The sequence below is a fragment of the Bos grunniens genome, chromosome 7 (genome assembly GCF_055505025.1).
Source record: "Bos grunniens cultivar Pamir isolate PY7600 chromosome 7, Bosgru_T2T1.0, whole genome shotgun sequence".
In the NCBI taxonomy this organism is placed as follows: Eukaryota; Metazoa; Chordata; class Mammalia; order Artiodactyla; family Bovidae; genus Bos; species Bos grunniens.
The window spans coordinates 37631019-37648145 of record NC_141171.1 but is presented as its reverse complement, the minus strand read 5'-3'; the positions used below and the strand labels follow the sequence as shown (position 1 = coordinate 37648145).

The following is a 17127-nucleotide window of genomic DNA, read 5'->3' as shown; positions in this document are numbered from 1 at the left end:
AAATTTAGATAAAGGATAAACCTGGAGGCACAACTTACTTTTTTAAAACTACCAATTTTAAAATCACGTTTTTCTTCTCTTAAAGAAGTTTGCATGATGTGAGATGTTACTGTTGTTTGAAAATTTATATAAATAGGAGCTGCTAAGTGATACATTCTGTTTATTCCAAAGAGATGATCTAACAGTCTGTAGCTGTCTCTAGCTTTTCCTATAAAACAGCAGTGCATCAAATGGTAGTGAAGAGGGCCTGAAATTTCATCCTTGAAATGAATAATTATGCTTTATTCAGTACAGCTGATTTTACTTCTACTAGCATATAAACAACAGGTCCTTTTAAACTAGTAGTAGTGAACATAATTTGGAATAGGAATGCTTATTAGGTCACTTTTGTTAAGTAGAGCTAATAATTTGAGGCATTTGTGTACAGTAGGGATTGGCAAACATCTTTTATGCAAGGGGCCAAATAGTAAATATTTTTTTAACACAAGAGCAACCACAGACCGTACATAAACCATACATAAACAAATGAGTGTGGCTGTGTTCCAATAAATCTTTATTTATAAACACTGACAACAAGCCACATTTAGCCTGTGGACTATAGTTTACCAACCCCTGGTCTACATTCATTTGAATTCTTCATTTTCTATGCACCTCTTTAATCCACTGGTGTTGGCTTCTTCTTACCAAAACACCAAAAATACTTTGGCCAATGTCAGTAGCATCTTCCTTACCACTGAGTCTAAAATAAAAACTTCCTAGTCCTTTTCTCAGTTGGGTTTGGGGAGCCTTTGACACTTGAATTGCTCCTTCTTAAAATTCTTTTATCTTTCTTTAGGGTCCATGATAGCACTTTTTGAGTTTTTATCCTACCTCTCAAGACACTTGTAAGGTTTTGTTTTTGCAAGGCTCTACTTTTTTTTTTTTTTAATAGCCAGTTCCTTAAATATTAGCGTGCATTAGGAATCGATTTGTTTATATTTTATATTGTTTCCAGAATAGGCAGTCTGTAGGCACAGAGAGTAGATTGCTGTTGGGACAAGGGGTTAGGAGGGAGGTTTGGTAGATGATAGCCGAAGGGCCCATGGCTTCCTTTTGGGGTGATGAAAAGGCTCTAAAATTAATTGTTGTGATAGTTACCTAGTTTTATGAATATACTAAAAAACCAATGAATTATACACTTTAAGTGGGTGCATTGAATGGTGTATGAGAGTGTCTTGGACAGCAAGGAGGTCAAACCAGTCAATCTTAAAGGAAATCAACCATGAATACTCATTGAAAGGACTGATGCTGAAGCTGAAGCTTCAGTATTTTGCTCACCTGAAACAAACAGCCAACTTATTGGAAAAGTCCCTGATGCTGGGAAAGATTGAGGGCAGAAGGAGAAGAGGGCATCAGAGGATTAGATGGCTGGATGCCATCACCGATGCAATGGACATGAACTTGGGCAAACTCCAGGAGATGATGAGGGACAGGGAGGCCTGGAGTGCTGCAGTCCATGGGGTTGCAAAGAGTTGGACATGACTGGGTGACTGAACACACACAAAATGATGTATGATCATCTCCATAAGGCTGTTAAAAGACTATAAGTTAAATTCTCCAATGTTGTTATTTTTCCCAAGTTAAAAATTAAGCTCACATTCCACCCTTTGCTCAAGTACCATAGTACAGACTGAACAATCTCCCAGTGCTATCTATTTTGAATTCATAGTAATAACCCCTAGACACTACATTTTAAATGTAAAATGAAAATCTTATTTATGAACTCCAGATACACTTAGGAGTATAGAAAAATACCAGCTTGTTAGAACCATTTCATTTTTAGAGTATGCATTATTAGTTCATTTGATGATTCCAAGAGGAATTTGCAAATTATAATCAGGTAATTAGGTTAGCAGGGAACTAATGTGGATGGGAAAAAATCAGCTCAGTCTTCATCTGTCAGCATTACAAGTTAAAAATTTGTAATGGAACAACATGGTTACAAGTTAACAATTTCTTCTAGATGGTTGTTGCCTTAAATTAACCTCATAATCAAATTAGTTACTGTGCCTGCCTGTCTTTAGGGTTTTGGGCCCACATGTGTTGAGGGTGAAATAGGGGGTTTCCTATTATTATGCTGCAGGTTAACAATAGGTTTTCAGATGCCCCTTACATGAATCCAATGACGAATCCAATGCCCTTCATAACATGAAACAAATGTTGAACCTACATTTTTTAGTATGCAGACGCAGAGCTTCAGCTAGGTGGTAAGAACTGTAAATTGTAACTGAATTGTGAAATTAATGCTCATTTAGGTGCACGTGTTGGTTCTTTTTTAAAACCTTGACAACTGACCTGACAGTATGAGATGGAAAAAAAATTAAACCAACATATGTTTTTAATTGCTTTTTTTTTTTTTTAGCACTGTGAATTACGTTAGGTTGCTTAATTTAGGATGCAAAGTGTGCAGTAGCTGCTGAAAGTACACACGCACCATCCAAATTTCTGTGAATTTACTCTCGGTATGGTAAAGTGACTTTATGAACAAAGGAGAAACCCAGACTTCGATACTGAGCTCATAGTCTTTAAAACTACACATTGAAAACATAATATGATTTCCATTTGGTATCTAGTTTACCCGGAATCCCTCAGCTAGGATGCTAGCATATGTTTTGAGAAATTAAGTAATGTCACTACTCCTAAATCTGTAGTGATAATGCTTTGGTAATCAGATAAGTACTTATAATTAGAATAAAGTATAATTTTCAGAAAAAGATAACATCACCTATAATATTTATTACAGGAAAAAAGCTCCATTTTTTGCTATCAGTGCTCTTTTTAACATAATTTCTTACTGTATTTAAGAAGCTTCATGTAATCATATTCAAAACCTCTTATCTTGCTGATTATATTCAGCAACCATAGCTAAATATTTCAATACCAAAGCTGAAAATCATAGTGACATATCAGCATACACATAATAAATTATAGTTAATGAATACTATAGGAGCCACATTTTGATTGGTTCCAAGTTTGTGATCTGCTCAGGCATAGCACATTGTTAATTTGTAAGAGGAGAAAAAATATGGTGATGATATGATTGCCAAGCATATTGTTCTGTCTACACAAGAATGAAGTAATATTTTAGCCAGAATGAAGAGAGCATATACAGATAACAGAGTAAATGTTCTAAAAGCTGCAGTATATATCCCTGATTAAACATTTAGTGACAATATTTCGTATATATTTTACATGATTTTTATATTAAATAAAAGTTTCTGGCCAAAAATGGTTCATTGTTATGTTGAGAGCCACAACTACTGTGTTTTTAGCTGAGTATGTATTTACAAAACCTCCTGTCTTCAGCTTTCACTTGTTTGAGGAAGAGGCCTTCAAGCTAAGTAGAGAATCAGTTCTTAGAATTTAATTATTGTACTACTTGGTCCACGTATTTACTGAGTATGGGAGAGTTATAAGACCTGGAAAACTACTCTCAGCATAGGGGGCAAACACTGTAGAATACTTGGAAAACATTGTCGTCAGTTAGACAAAATCCATTTATTCTGATACTCTCCATATATATTATTTTCCTCTCCCAGTGGGTGAAAGGGAACATATTTAAATTTAGCAACCTCCCCTTCTTAAAATTAAGCTTAATAAACATCTATTAAGTTATTAAGTACTATGATCAAGTACTGTACTAAGCTGTTAGATGCAAATAAGGGCAAGCCCCTCTCTTGAACAGCATACCATCAACGGTATTTGATTGGCCAAAAGGTTTTCCTGTAAGATAACGGGAAAATCTGAACAAACTTTTTGGCCAACCCAATATAAATGTAAGTGATTGCATACAATGGGAAGGGAGTTTGTGGGAGAATAGATACCTGGTGGGCTTCCCAGGTGGCTCGGTGGTAAAGAGTGTGCCTGCCAGGCACGAGATGTGAGTTCAGTCCCTGGGTGGGCGGATCCCCTGGAGAGGGAAATGGCAACCCACTCTAATCTTCTCACCTAGGAAATCCCATGGACAGAGGAGGCTGGTGTGCTACACCGCGTGGAGTCGCAAAAGAGTTGGACATGACTTAGCGACTAAACAACAGTGATAGATACATATATATGTAGGGCTGAGTCCCTTTGCTGTCCACCAGAAACTGTCACAACATTGTTAATTGACTATACGTCAAAACAGTATAAAAGAGTTAAAAAATTTGTTTCAGTTGCTAAGTTGTATCCTACTCTTTTGTGACTCCAGGGACTGTAGCCCGTCAGGCTCCTCTGTCCATGGGATTTCCCAGGCAAGATTACTGGAGTGGGTTGCCATTCCCTTCTCCAGGGGATTTTCACAACCTAGAGATCAGACCCACATCTCCTGCTTTGGCGGGTAGATTCTTTACTACTGAGCCACCTGGGATACCCTTTAAAATAAAATAGGGAAAGGGAAAGATAGAAATATACATCGGGTGCTGCAGTGTCAACTGAGCTGAGTGTTAAAGAATCTAGCCAAATGAAATAGCTGGTATATGTCCATGTATGTATTTCCACACGCACACCCAAGAGCAACTGGAGCATTACTGGGAGAAGACAGGGAACAACATGAACAAAGACCTGAAGCATGCAGAATGCTACAGCTACTGCTGGGGCATACAGTGCGTGAGGAGGATGTTAGGAGATGAGGTGGAGTCATGGGTCAGGTCGTGGAAGTCTTGAATGCCATGCTCATGACCTTGAAACTTGCTTTCGCTGTTTGTATACTGCCATTATTCCTAAACATATAAGCATTTGGTCAAACCTTACATTGCAAAGATTGGAAGAAGACAAGTTATAATTAGGTTGGTTTGACCCTGTGGAGATGCTGTTCATGGCTTGGATTCCATGTGTTTGTTGCAGTTGTCCTTTTATAACTTCTGTCAAACTTGGATACAAGCTCAGGGTTTTCAGTTTGCCCACTGCCCTCCTCAAACAGCCGGGCCAATGCCTGTGAGATTTTGGATCCTGCTAGGCCGGGCAGTATTGTAATGAAGAGACTTTGGAATCACAGGACTTGAGGGAGCAACAGAAATCAGCTCCATATGCAGGTGAAAGTAGTAATTTTTCTTGCTGTGTTTCTCTGTATGATGCATTATATTTGTCGGGCTAACATTGTTTGTATGTTTCGGACTAACATTGTTTATGTGTTTGGAATTAGAATTTTAAACATGGCAATTATGTTAACTTTGTGAAATTTTCACAGATTTTTTAAAAAATAATATAACAGAGACAAAGAGTTGCTTTTTTTTTTTTCCTGGAAATTTTTGAGAAATTTAAGATCTTAACCTCACATTTGGACTGCAAGAAGATCCAACTAGTCCATTCTGAAGGAGATCAGCCCTGGGATTTCTTTGGAAGGAATGATGCTAAAGCTGCAACTCCAGTACTTTGGCCACCTCATGTGAAGAGTTGACTCATTGGAAAAGACTCTGATGCTGGGAGGGATTGGGGGCAGGAGGAGAAGGGGATGACAGAGGATGAGATGGCTGGATGGCATCACTGACTCAATGGACGTGAGTCTGAGTGAGCTCTGGGAGTTGGTGATGGACAGGGAGGCCTGGCGTGCTGCGATTCATGGGGTCGCAAAGAGTCAGACACGACTGAGCGACTGAACTGAACTGAACTGAACCTCACATTTTACATCTCTTACTTGGCACCTTATCAGCCATGTTTATTGAACTATTTACCCTCAGTAGAGCATTTATGTATTTCTGTATATAATGAATTAGAAAAGGGAAATAATTGTGCAAATTCATGGGGAGAAGTCTTTTTCTGTAAGTTAGCTTGATACACAGGTGAAAGCGCTATTTTATCTTGTTACCATAACAATGTAGTGGAAAGAACAATGACTAGTTCCAGTGCTGCATACTTTGCAGGAGTTACTTCAACTTTGTGAGACTAGTTTTCTCATCTGTTAAATAAGATGGTTGAGTTAGGTTACTGCTAAAGCTTTTTCTTACTGACATTTTGTTGTCCTCTACCTCAGTTCCCCAGTTTACTTTGTTTATGGAGGTTGCCTGTCAGCATCCTTAAGTCATAGAATTGATAAGAACCTTGGGCAATTGTGTAGTTCAACCACCTTGCAGAAAAATGGAAATTTGCTCTTTCCCTCTACCTAGAATGTTTTACTCGCACCTTTTCAAGCTGGCATCCTCTGAATCAAGCTGATTATAACATCTAGTACCCCTTTTGTTGCCAGGATTAATTCCATTGGTCTGATAATGGATAGGGAATCCTTTTTTTCTCACTATTCTATGTACATTCTTATAGTTGGAAGCTTAGCTATAAAGGACAACCTGCCTACCTAGAAAAGGATCTTTCTTTGATCAAGAGTGTACTCATTCCTATGGCTTATCCATTTCTGCATCAGTACTGTTTAAATGTTTATTGAATTACTGAATATTATGGGTGGTAGAAATGGTTAATGCTCATATATATGAGTAGAATGGCACTGACTATTCAGTAATAGTGTAGATAGTCAGCAAATAATAAGAGACAGTGGAATATTTTTACAGTGATCTGTAACTGTATATAGTTATAGAGTATAATTTATAGATATATTTATTTAAAAAATGGTGTCTAATGATTTTTGTTTTGTAAACCACTCAGTGGAATTTAAAATATTATTTAAATTTTATATCTGTCCATTTCTGTAACTGAGGAGAAAATTTCTTTAAGTACCTAGGAAATTATTTTTAGGTTTAACTAAGACAAGAGATTAGTAGTATTTCTTTTACTGGAATCCTCTACTCCTGATTTTCTAGGTATAAATATAATTGTATGGTTTCTAATTCTGATGTCCTACTTAATTTTAAAAGCTAAGCAATGTAAATTTGGTTTAATTCTTATCTAGTTTATGTCTATATTATTTAGAGTTTATTATTAGATAATTTGTGATATGACTAATGCATTTCTGTCTTGAAAAATATGTATATTTTCCTAATTTCTAACAAATGGGAAAGCAAATGATATTCTTACTGTCAGCTTCCATCAAGTTAGACCTCTCTGAAGACCTTACTAAATTTTATTTCCATGGGAATTTTGCTAATGGGTATAAGCAACATTATCTAGGTACTCATAGACAGGATTACAAATCAAAAATAGAGGAAATAGGTGAACAAATACATTTTCCTTCTCTTTTCAGAAATGGGCAGAATGTCAGTCTTTGCACCTTTATTTTCACTTTGCAGTGTTTTCAGATAGGGTGCGGAAAGTCTGTTTGGTATTAATGCATGAGACCAGCTTAGACAACATAAGTCATGCATTTCCTAAATGGGCTCTTGGTTATATTCTCATATATATAAAGCAGAAGAAAGAGAGTAAATCTTCTAGTCTGTATGTATTTAGTTAATAGTATTAGTGACTTTAATGAGTCTTACTGGAACATTGAAGGCAGGCCACCCAGTTTTATTGCCTGTGTGCCAACTTACTAAATTATTTGGATTCATGTAATAAATACCTCCAGTTTCACATGCCATGCAAAAAACATTTATGAACCTGGTGATAATCATCAGTTATGGAACACCTACTTACCCTAAATATCGGTGTTCTGAAGGGGTCAGTCCCAGGCTGCCCTGCCTGTTCACACTGCTTTCTTCTCCTGGCAGTCTTCTTTGGTTTAAATAGCAATATATCATTAACTCCCAAGTGTGTATCTTTTTCTGGCTTCCCAGGCTTATTTCACATATTTTGGCGGAATATCACATATTTTGGGGGAATATCACAGACTATCAAACTAACTGTCTGAAACTGCGCTTTTGAGTCTCCCTTCAAATCTGCTCCTCTGTAGAGTTTCCTATCTCAGTTGCATCCGCCAGTTTCTCTTGCTGGAAACCTGAGAGTCATTCTGACTCCTTCTATTCCTTCACCTCCTTCCCCAACCCAGATCTGTTCCTGAATGCTATCTCTTCTACCTCTAAACCATTAAAATTTTTTTTTCACTTTTCTCTATCACTGCTGCCGTCGCTATCTTTGCCTAGACAAATGCAATATAACCTCCTAGTTGATTCTCCACATCTAGTTTGTCCAGCTCTAATCCATTTACAAATAAAAGCTGAAGTGAGTTTCTAATATGTAAATACAGTTACATCATTCTTGAAGTTCTCCAACGACTTTCCATTGCTCTTAGGCTAAAGATCTTCTCTTCTTTCTATCCCAGAAGAGACAGTGGGGCCTGTATTAGTTTGCTAGGGCTGCCATAACAGTGCCATAGACTGGGTGGCTTATAATAACAGAAGTTTATCTCCCCACAGTTCTTGAGGCTAGAATTTTGAGATCGAAGTGTCCTCAAGATTAATTTCTTCTAAGGCCTCATTCTTTGCCTTATAGATGGCCATCTTCCTCCATTGTCTTCATAGAGCCATTCCTTTCTGTGTCTGTATCCTCATCTCTTCTTATAAGGAAAGGAGTCATATTGGATTAGGACCCACCCACAGGGGTTTTTCTTTTTATTGTTGAATTGTAGGATTTCTTTATATATTCTGGGTATCATATTCGTATTAGGTAATGATTCATAAATATTTTCTCCTATTCCATGGGATAGAATCTTTTCTTAAATCTTCAATGTTATCATCCCTTTGAGACCCTTTTTGACCACGTAACCTTGAATCTCTACCTACCTACTCCCAGACACACATGACTTCTTGCTTTTTCTTCCCAGCACTTGTCATCAATAAACATTTCTATGTGTATGTTGTGAATTATGGTGATAATTTTATTATTGTTGTTATTGTTTTTTATTACATTTCTTATTGTCTGCTTTCTTCAACTAGAATGTGAGGGATTTTGATTTCTATTGCTCCTTGCTATTTATGTAGTATCTAGAACAGACTTTTTACACCTTTAATAAAAACTTATTGAATAAAAATGCATGAATTTAACACATAACAGTGCTTTTTTTTAATTGGTAAAATATAGCACACATGCAGAAAAATAGCACAGTAATTTGTCAAAAAAAGGAGACACCCTTATATCCAACACCAAGATCAAGAAATAATTATTGCCTAATTTGTAATAATAATAATCAGAAGAAATGAGAAGCCTCCCTTATGCTTTCTCCCAGTTACTGCCTCCTCTGTCGAGTCACCCAGAGGTGATCAGTGTTGTGATACTTCAATAATATTTTTGTTGCTTCATTACAGTTTTACCACCTAAGTGTTTCTAAAACCTTTTCTGTTGTTTTTTTAGAATCTTCTTATGCATGAAATTAGTCACACATGTTCTTCTGTGCCCACTCCTAATGTTCAACATGGTTTTGTTAGAGTCATGAATGATCCTGTATTTGGCTGTAGTTTGTTATCTGTTTGAATAACATTCCATTGTATTCCTGTACTACAATTTACTTACATATTCTTCTGTTGAAACAAATTTTTATTATTTCCGGTTTTGGTTCTTTTGAATCATGATGCTGTCACTATTCTTGCATCTATCTCATGGTGCCCAAATGTGTATATTTCTATTGAGCTCAATATTAATATTTAGGACTGAATTTCTGGGTCATAGGATGTATATAAATATTCAGCTTTAGTAAATAATTCCAGACAAGTTTGCAAGATAGTTATACATAATTTTATCCCTTTCAACATATATTTTCATGTTTTTCTCTGTTTGGATATCCTCTTCTTGCAAGTGCCTATTCAAGTCTTCTTGTTGCTCTTTTTTTTTTTTTAAATCAGATCAAGCCTGTCAGTCCATACTGCCCATGAGTAGCCTTTCAGCTAGGAGAACTGCCAGGAAACCTCCCAAGAAAAAGGCTGTTCCTAATTATTTGTCCCTTACCCCCAGTCCTTGCATTCCATCACTGGCCAGACTTTCATATCATTCACACTGGCTAAATCAAATTTGGCCTCTAAGGGTCTCCTGATGATTTGCTCCTTCTCTCCAGCCAAATGCTACCACCCATGTGACTTTTTTTTTTTTAATTGAGATATAATTTACATAACATAATATTGGTTTTGGGTGTACAACATAATGATTTGAACCTTCTGTACATTTTCTGAAGAGTAAACAAATTAAAGAGTTTATTCTCGTTTGATAGCAAATTTGTGACTTTCTGGTTATATTCTCAAGGAAAGCTCAAGTGTGTGTTTTCTTCTTAAAAATGGTATAATCCCAGGAAAGATTTTGATCAGGTGTACTCATAATATTTGTGGAACCTGAAGGAAGAGTAAAAAGGGCGGCCATCGTTCATTCTAAACTTAAAGTCATAAATAAAGCTACCAAACTGTTAAATGAAGTGTGATCTATACTTTTTTCTCAGTAAAGTACTTCTATAATATCCTGAAAGGTCAGATTTGCATTTAATCTTCTTGGACTCTGTGGGCTTCCATGTTAGAACATGACATAGTGGGAAATTGGACCCTGGCCAGCCCCACCCCCCTTTCCTTTTTATCCTACACACCTCATCTCCATCCTTATTTCCCTAAAACTTTTAACCACTGCCCCTGGCTACCCCTTTGGTAAACACAGATTCTCAAAATCTAGGATAATCCTCCTTACATATAGACATGAAACAAAACCATTCCCTCACTTTTTCATATTCTCATGGTCTTCTCTAAGTCATTGTATGTCTAATGGGAAGTGATCACCATGGTTAATAGCTACCAGTTGTTATGCCAAACATAGGGAGTTTTATATCAAGGTATCAGCTCTTTTCCTTCTTGGAGCTATTTCAGTAAGGCAAGACGCTCAAGTTAGTTGACCTTTGAACAATACAGGTTTGAACTATGCAGATGAAAAAAATCCACATGTAATCCACTTACATGTGGATTTTTTTCAATAAATGCTGTGGCACTACATCATCTGCAGTTGTTTGAGTCTAAGATTGGGAGCCACAGAACTGGAGGGGCAGTTATGGGACTTCATCCACAAAATTTGGTATACACAGCAAGTCCTGGATCCAGTCTCCCAAGGGTACCTAGAGTCTACTGTTATGGATGGATGTGTGTGTATAAAAATAAACATCTCTCTATATATACGCACACTGTCATGCACATGCACACACACACACACTCATCACGCACACGCACACACACACATTGTTTCAGATATTGTTATTTTAAGAAGTATTTTTTTTAAGTTACCTTCCTTTCCTTTCCTAAATGTAACATGACTAGAAAATACCACCTTGAAAGATGGCAAAACAAAATAGAGGAAACAAGAGCCTAGCTTGGCTGCTACCTCTAAGTTACAGCAAATCAGTTGTTTACACGCTGATTCAGTCTTCAGTCTCTCCTAACTTTTGGCTGTGGGGGTAAAGAAATGAACTTGCTTCACTTTTCCCTAGGGTAAACCTAGGCTTATCATCTCTTTAACTGCTGGAGGAAATATGGAATAGCTGGATAATGCTGGTTCAGCCTTTGGAGGTTTCATGTTATGAGCCAATTAATCAACTGATTTTTCTAATATGATTGAAAAATTGATAGTTTTTAAAAAATCATTTGTAAAGGATACAGCTTTAAAGCCAGTATGCTGCTTCATTCATTTTAAAACTTAAGTACTTATGTGAGTGTGTAAGAGAAACCAAAGAAAGGAATTTGAGCCTGTGTGCTTAGGCTACATACATCTAAAGGGACGTGCCATTTCTGAGCAGAGCCCAATTGACTCTCCTGAAGTTAGCTAGAGAAGACCTGGTTTGAAAAATGTTGGCTTTCTAAATAGAAATGGAAATCATTAAAACAAGTAAAACCAAAAAACAGTGAGCCTAGAAACTTGGAATTAATATAATGTTGGCAATGACTATAGGCAGTTAAGCACATGAATCAATGTCTGTTGGCAGCAGTTTTCCACTTGTTCAGTTCATGGTGCCTGTTACGTCACATGAGCACGACAGTGTGGTCGGAGCAGGCAACACATTCCTGATGTTCTCTCCTCGTTAATTTTCACTTCCCAAAGGTACCTTGAGTAAAATAAACATGTTGGAACACTTTTCAGAAACTAGTTTGTTTCCTCAGTTTACAAAATCAACCCCAAGCAGATTGGGGTGGGTTGAGTTAAATGTTGCCCTCTACTCCACCATCCTGTGTACATACGTAATATCACTCAGTATCTGTAGCATCCTTAAAGAGTTCTCTATTGCATATGAGGGGAAAGGAAGGAGCATGTTTAAGTCCCAGCTTTGAAGCTGTTGTGTTAATTGTTAACTTTTGCTGAGTCTGTGCATTTAAAAAGGTAACCATCTCAGCAGGTTAAGATCATAACTGTTGGTTGATGCTTGGAGGCAGCAGCTGTGCTGGTGTGCGGCATTAATGGCTGGATGAGTTCAATCAGATAGGCTGCCGCCAGTGTCTTTGTGTAATGGTATTTACCAGATTTCAAATGGACTGCTGAGAAAGATGAAATATAATCTCATGTATTATCTCTGTCTTGAAAAAAATAGATAATGAAAGTGTTCCCTTGTTGGCCTGTATTTTGTTAACCTTTGTGGAAATCAACTTAAAGAACAGATACCCCTGTAGAGTTGAAACCTTTTGTTACAGTGGAGTGTTATTAAATGTGTATTTTGAGTCCTTGGAACAGTGGGGTTGAGTAGACCAGGTAAGGTGTTTTTTTTTTTTTTTTTTTCCTTTTTTAAACCACTCAGAGAATAATATGGCATATTCTGAGGCCAGCTGGAGAGAAAAGAAATGCAGTGTAAACTGTATAAAACTAAATTTTTTTTTTCTTTCTCCCTTCCTTCCTTTCTTTTCTTTACAGAGCCTGCAGAAAGTTCTTGTGGAATTCAGTCACAAGGAATTGTTTGATTTCTATAACAAGGTATGTATTTTTTTCAATAATTTCCTATATGGGGGTTTTTCACAATGTTTCCTCTATTTCATGAATTCTTATTTTTAAATGCCCTATTGTGGAGCTATGGAGCTTGAGTTCCTTAAACTTCCCTTGTGAATACCTCGTGTTTCACAGTAGGAAGCATTGATGAGATGAGGAAGATCTGACAGACTAAATCAGGAAGAAAATGGATATGGTTTTAATTAAAACAATAGGATTGTTGTTTTAATGTAAAGCATTGAGTAATAAACTGTGTAGTATCTAGCCACACTGGCCCTTAGATAATGTTAAATATTTTAATTTCTTGGCCCAAGGGAAAAGGAACAAACCAGGTCTATAAAGATTTATCTTTGAGGATATTTCATGTTTCTTTTTAAATGCTGATTTTTGTAACCCAGGAAAATGCACTGTTCCCTCTACCACCCTCCCCTCCAACACCCCATACAAATTTTATGTAGTGATCATTTAAAATAAAACAGCTAGGTGCATTTTAAGCAATAGTATTTAGAAATCCTTCTTTACAAATTTGGAAACTTCACAAGCTGGGGTTCTAATAGCTTCACATAAAAAGAAAAATTTTCCAAGTGGTGTATTTATTGCTCTGTGAGTAGATTTAAAATGCAGAGCTACCAGTTGCATTCTTTTCCTTCATTTGCATATTTCTAAACAACACTTCATATGAGTTTCTCTCCTTTCACCAACTCTCTCTCTCTTTTTTTTTTTGTCTCTGTAAACAGCTAGAGACCATACAAGCACAGCTGGATTCCCTTACATGATGTTCTTGAAGACTGGTTTCTCTATCACACTTCTGCCACCTCCTTATTTTACTTTGAAGATTAACTGCCAGGTTGTGTTTTCTGAAGGATTCAGTTGCTTTCTTCTTGTAAATTATATGGCTTATTGCTTCATAGACAAATAACAGCCGAGGAAGATCATTGTTCTGAGTACCGATGTTCTAATATACATTCTCTAGTTCTGTGTGCCAAAAGCAAGCAGTTGTTTAAGAACATTGTTTTAAAGGAAACAAAAGTGGCTATCATGTGGTTTTTACTGCTTATTTTTTGCTGTATTGCCTGACCTGTTTATTTTTTACATACTTGATGATACTTGGGTGTATTAAGGAGGACCTGTGGATACAATATAATGTGTACCTTAGAACACAGAATGTCATTAATTACATTAATAAACATAAGACAGTAGCCACATTCAATTAAATACATTATGGCATTTTTTTTCCTTTAATATAATGAGTATATTTTGAAATTTTAAAGAACCTAGTACTAGTTTATAAGTCAACTCTAATGAGCATCTCTGTGTGCTTAATTTTTTTCTCTGAGTTTAATGATTTAGTAACAGTTTATATTTTTGTGTGCTTTTCTTTGTACTGCAAATTAATAATAATTCATAGCATGGGAGACAGATTCAGATCATGAATAAAAATAATTGTAATGAGTGCTAAATGAATATCCTTAAATTTTTAAAACATTTTTATATTCTCTTTCTGTAAAGATGTTAATTAATTTCAATCAATGAGATTTTTATGTCTTAGAATTAGTTGAACTTAAGTGCACAGTATTTTATGCTATGGCTATATATACATATGAGTATAGTTGGCAGCAGAAAATAATCACTTGAAGTTTTTATGAATGAAAAGTCTGTACTGTATTTTTTCTAGGGAGACAGGCAGACAGCAAGGGAGGGAGGAAAGAAGGAAAACGGGAGAGAAGGAGAAAATGAGAGAAAGAGAGAACAACAGAGAGATTCAAATATGACTTCACATGAAAGAATTTGATTTCAGAAATAGCCTATGGTTAAACAGAACCATTGAACTTAAATCACAGTCCTTACATGAGGTATCTGAGTAATACAAATGTTAAATGTCTCCCAAATAAATGTTCAGTATATGGAATTTATGCCCTTATTTATTTATATGTGTGTTTGTATGTTGTTGCTTAGAAGGATTGGGTGTTTGGATTATTTCAGAATGTAAATATTATAGTGGCTGTCCATAGTTGATTGATTTGAAAAGTTGTTAAACCTCCATCGATAGCATATCTAGAAGACACTTTTATAATATAACAGGATTTGTTTCCATATATAGCTTGCAGGACCTGTCTTATATTTTTGTGCACTGTTCTGCTGGTCCCCAGAGGAACGTACCTGACTGCTATAAACATTTTGGTAAATATTCTTTCAGACTTCTTCCTATGTACAAATAGACATCCATCATTTCAAGCTGACTTTGTGAGGCCTTCCTGACAGTGACCATATGAATAGGTAGACATTTTCATTGGTATGATGCCGACTTAATTCCCAGTGTAGGTATCTAAGTGAAATGTGACACATCATAATGAAATTTTCTATTGTAGCTTAAAATAGTGGTAAATAGTTTTCTCTCTATCAGTTTAGTTCAGGAAAGTCTGACCAAAGGCATTGAAGGAAGGATAGGTCATTGGAGGTCTAATTCCAGCTAAGAACATAATTATTCTTGAAGCATATTTAGTTGCAGATAATTTTACTTCTTCAGTCACTACCATTGTTATGATACACAAGTAAAAAAGAAGGTATCATTCCCAAAGATTATTGTGTGTTATTTTTTCACAGAAATAAGGTGGGTGGAGTGACAAGTAGAAACCGAAACCTTCTTTCTCAGCAGATAAACATGTTTTATGTGAATGCCTGTCATGAGGATTGAATAAAAATATAATTACTTGTTAGAAAGAAGTATTGCAAATAATATTTGCAATTCTTTGATTAGAAAATCTGATTTTTTAAATTGGGAAACACCAAAAAATCATAAAGGAGTAACCTAAAGTTATATACTCTCATTTTTCAGAAATGGCCATTAATGACATTTCAGTAGATTTTATTGAAAGTTATTTTTTTTTCTATTCACATATCTTTCTCTACTATCATTAAGTAGTTCTTCATTTGAATGGATAATTATTAATTATCCAACCTATCAGTGTTGGCCATTTAGATGATTTTCAATTTTAAAAAATACTAAAGAACTCACTGGTGAAGATCATTTTAAATAAACCCTAGACCACATTTTTTCATTATTTTATTAATTAATACAGATTCCTAGAAATGGGATTATTATGCCAAAAGTATAAAGATTTACTTTTTATTTTTACTTTTAATGGAATTTTATTGTAAATATAAAATTGCCTATTTTTTTTAAATGTGTAAAAAAAAGGTTTCTCCCCAGGAGTACCCACCTAACTCATTGGAAACATTTGGTTTTTATCATTTCATAGGTCTCATGTAAATGTAAACACACATCCCTCTTTGTATTTGTTTTTTTAATTTATATTTATTTTAAGGCCATTTTTGCATACTGATAAATTACTTTCCCAAAGGTTCATATCAGTTTATGCTCATACCAACAATAAATGAAATTCACCTGCCTCAAGCCAACTTAATCAGCCCTTCTTCCTACTGTACGTTTCATTCTCAACATTATTTTCAGTTTGGGGGTGGGTTTTGGGAAGAGTGTGGAGTGAGAGTGGGTTGGATATTGGAGTGTCACTAATTACTTGGCATTTATTATGTTGATAATTCCAGAGATATAGAAGAGGAAAATTTCTTCTAAAATCAGGAAATGTGAAAAACAGTTGCCCAGTAGCTAAGTGAAGTCAGACATTTATTTATTTATTTCCTTCCTCAACAAATATTGTATGACTGCCTATGGTGGCAGGGACTGTGTGTACTCTAGGTACTGTGCTAACAATGATGAGCAAAACTAATACACTTCCTGGCTTCTTGAAGTGTAATGTGTTAGACAGTCAGTATAAAAACAAGCAAAATGTAATAAATTGTGAACAAGTATGGGATGAAAAATAATTGGATTCTTTTAAGAGAAAATAAAAGATAGGACCAAATTTATATGGGGCATCAAGGAAGGATTCTCAAACGAAGTGAGTTTTTGGTTGAGTCCTGTAGGATGAGTTAGAATGAGGCCGTAGCAGAATAGAGTGAAAAGCATTGTAGATAGAATGGCCAGTGCAAAATCCCAGAGACTGGAAAAGGCTCAGCACATTCCAGGAACCAAAGATGAGTGTGGTTGAAATGTCATGACAAGTGAATACTGGAGTGGTTTTCAGTTCAGTTCAGTTGCTCAGTCGTGTCCGACTCTTTGTGACCCCATGAACCGCAGCATGCTAGGCCTCCCTGTCCATCACCAACTCTCGGAGTCCATCCAAATCCGTGTCCGTTGAGTCGGTGATGCCATACAACCATCTCATTCTCTGTTGTCCCCTTCTCCTCCTGCCCTCAATCTTTCCCAGCATCAGGGTCTTTTCCAGTGAATCAGCTCTTCACATCAGGTCGCCAAAGTATTGGAGTTTCAGCTTCAGC

General features: G+C 36.1%; 1 protein-coding gene across 2 annotated transcripts in view; it reads left to right on the top strand.

Moving 5' to 3' along the window:
- COMMD10 (COMM domain containing 10) overlaps positions 1-14677 on the top strand; it is a 183295-nt gene extending 168618 nt beyond the window's left edge. For both annotated transcript variants that reach the window (XM_086410787.1, XM_086410788.1), the window contains 2 exons: positions 12697-12756; positions 13506-14677. In XM_086410787.1, coding sequence (XP_086266913.1) covers positions 12697-12756; positions 13506-13544 — 99 coding nt within the window. In that variant the 3' untranslated portion in view covers positions 13545-14677. The remainder of the gene's footprint in view (positions 1-12696; positions 12757-13505) is intronic.
- Positions 14678-17127: the final 2450 nt, after the last annotated feature.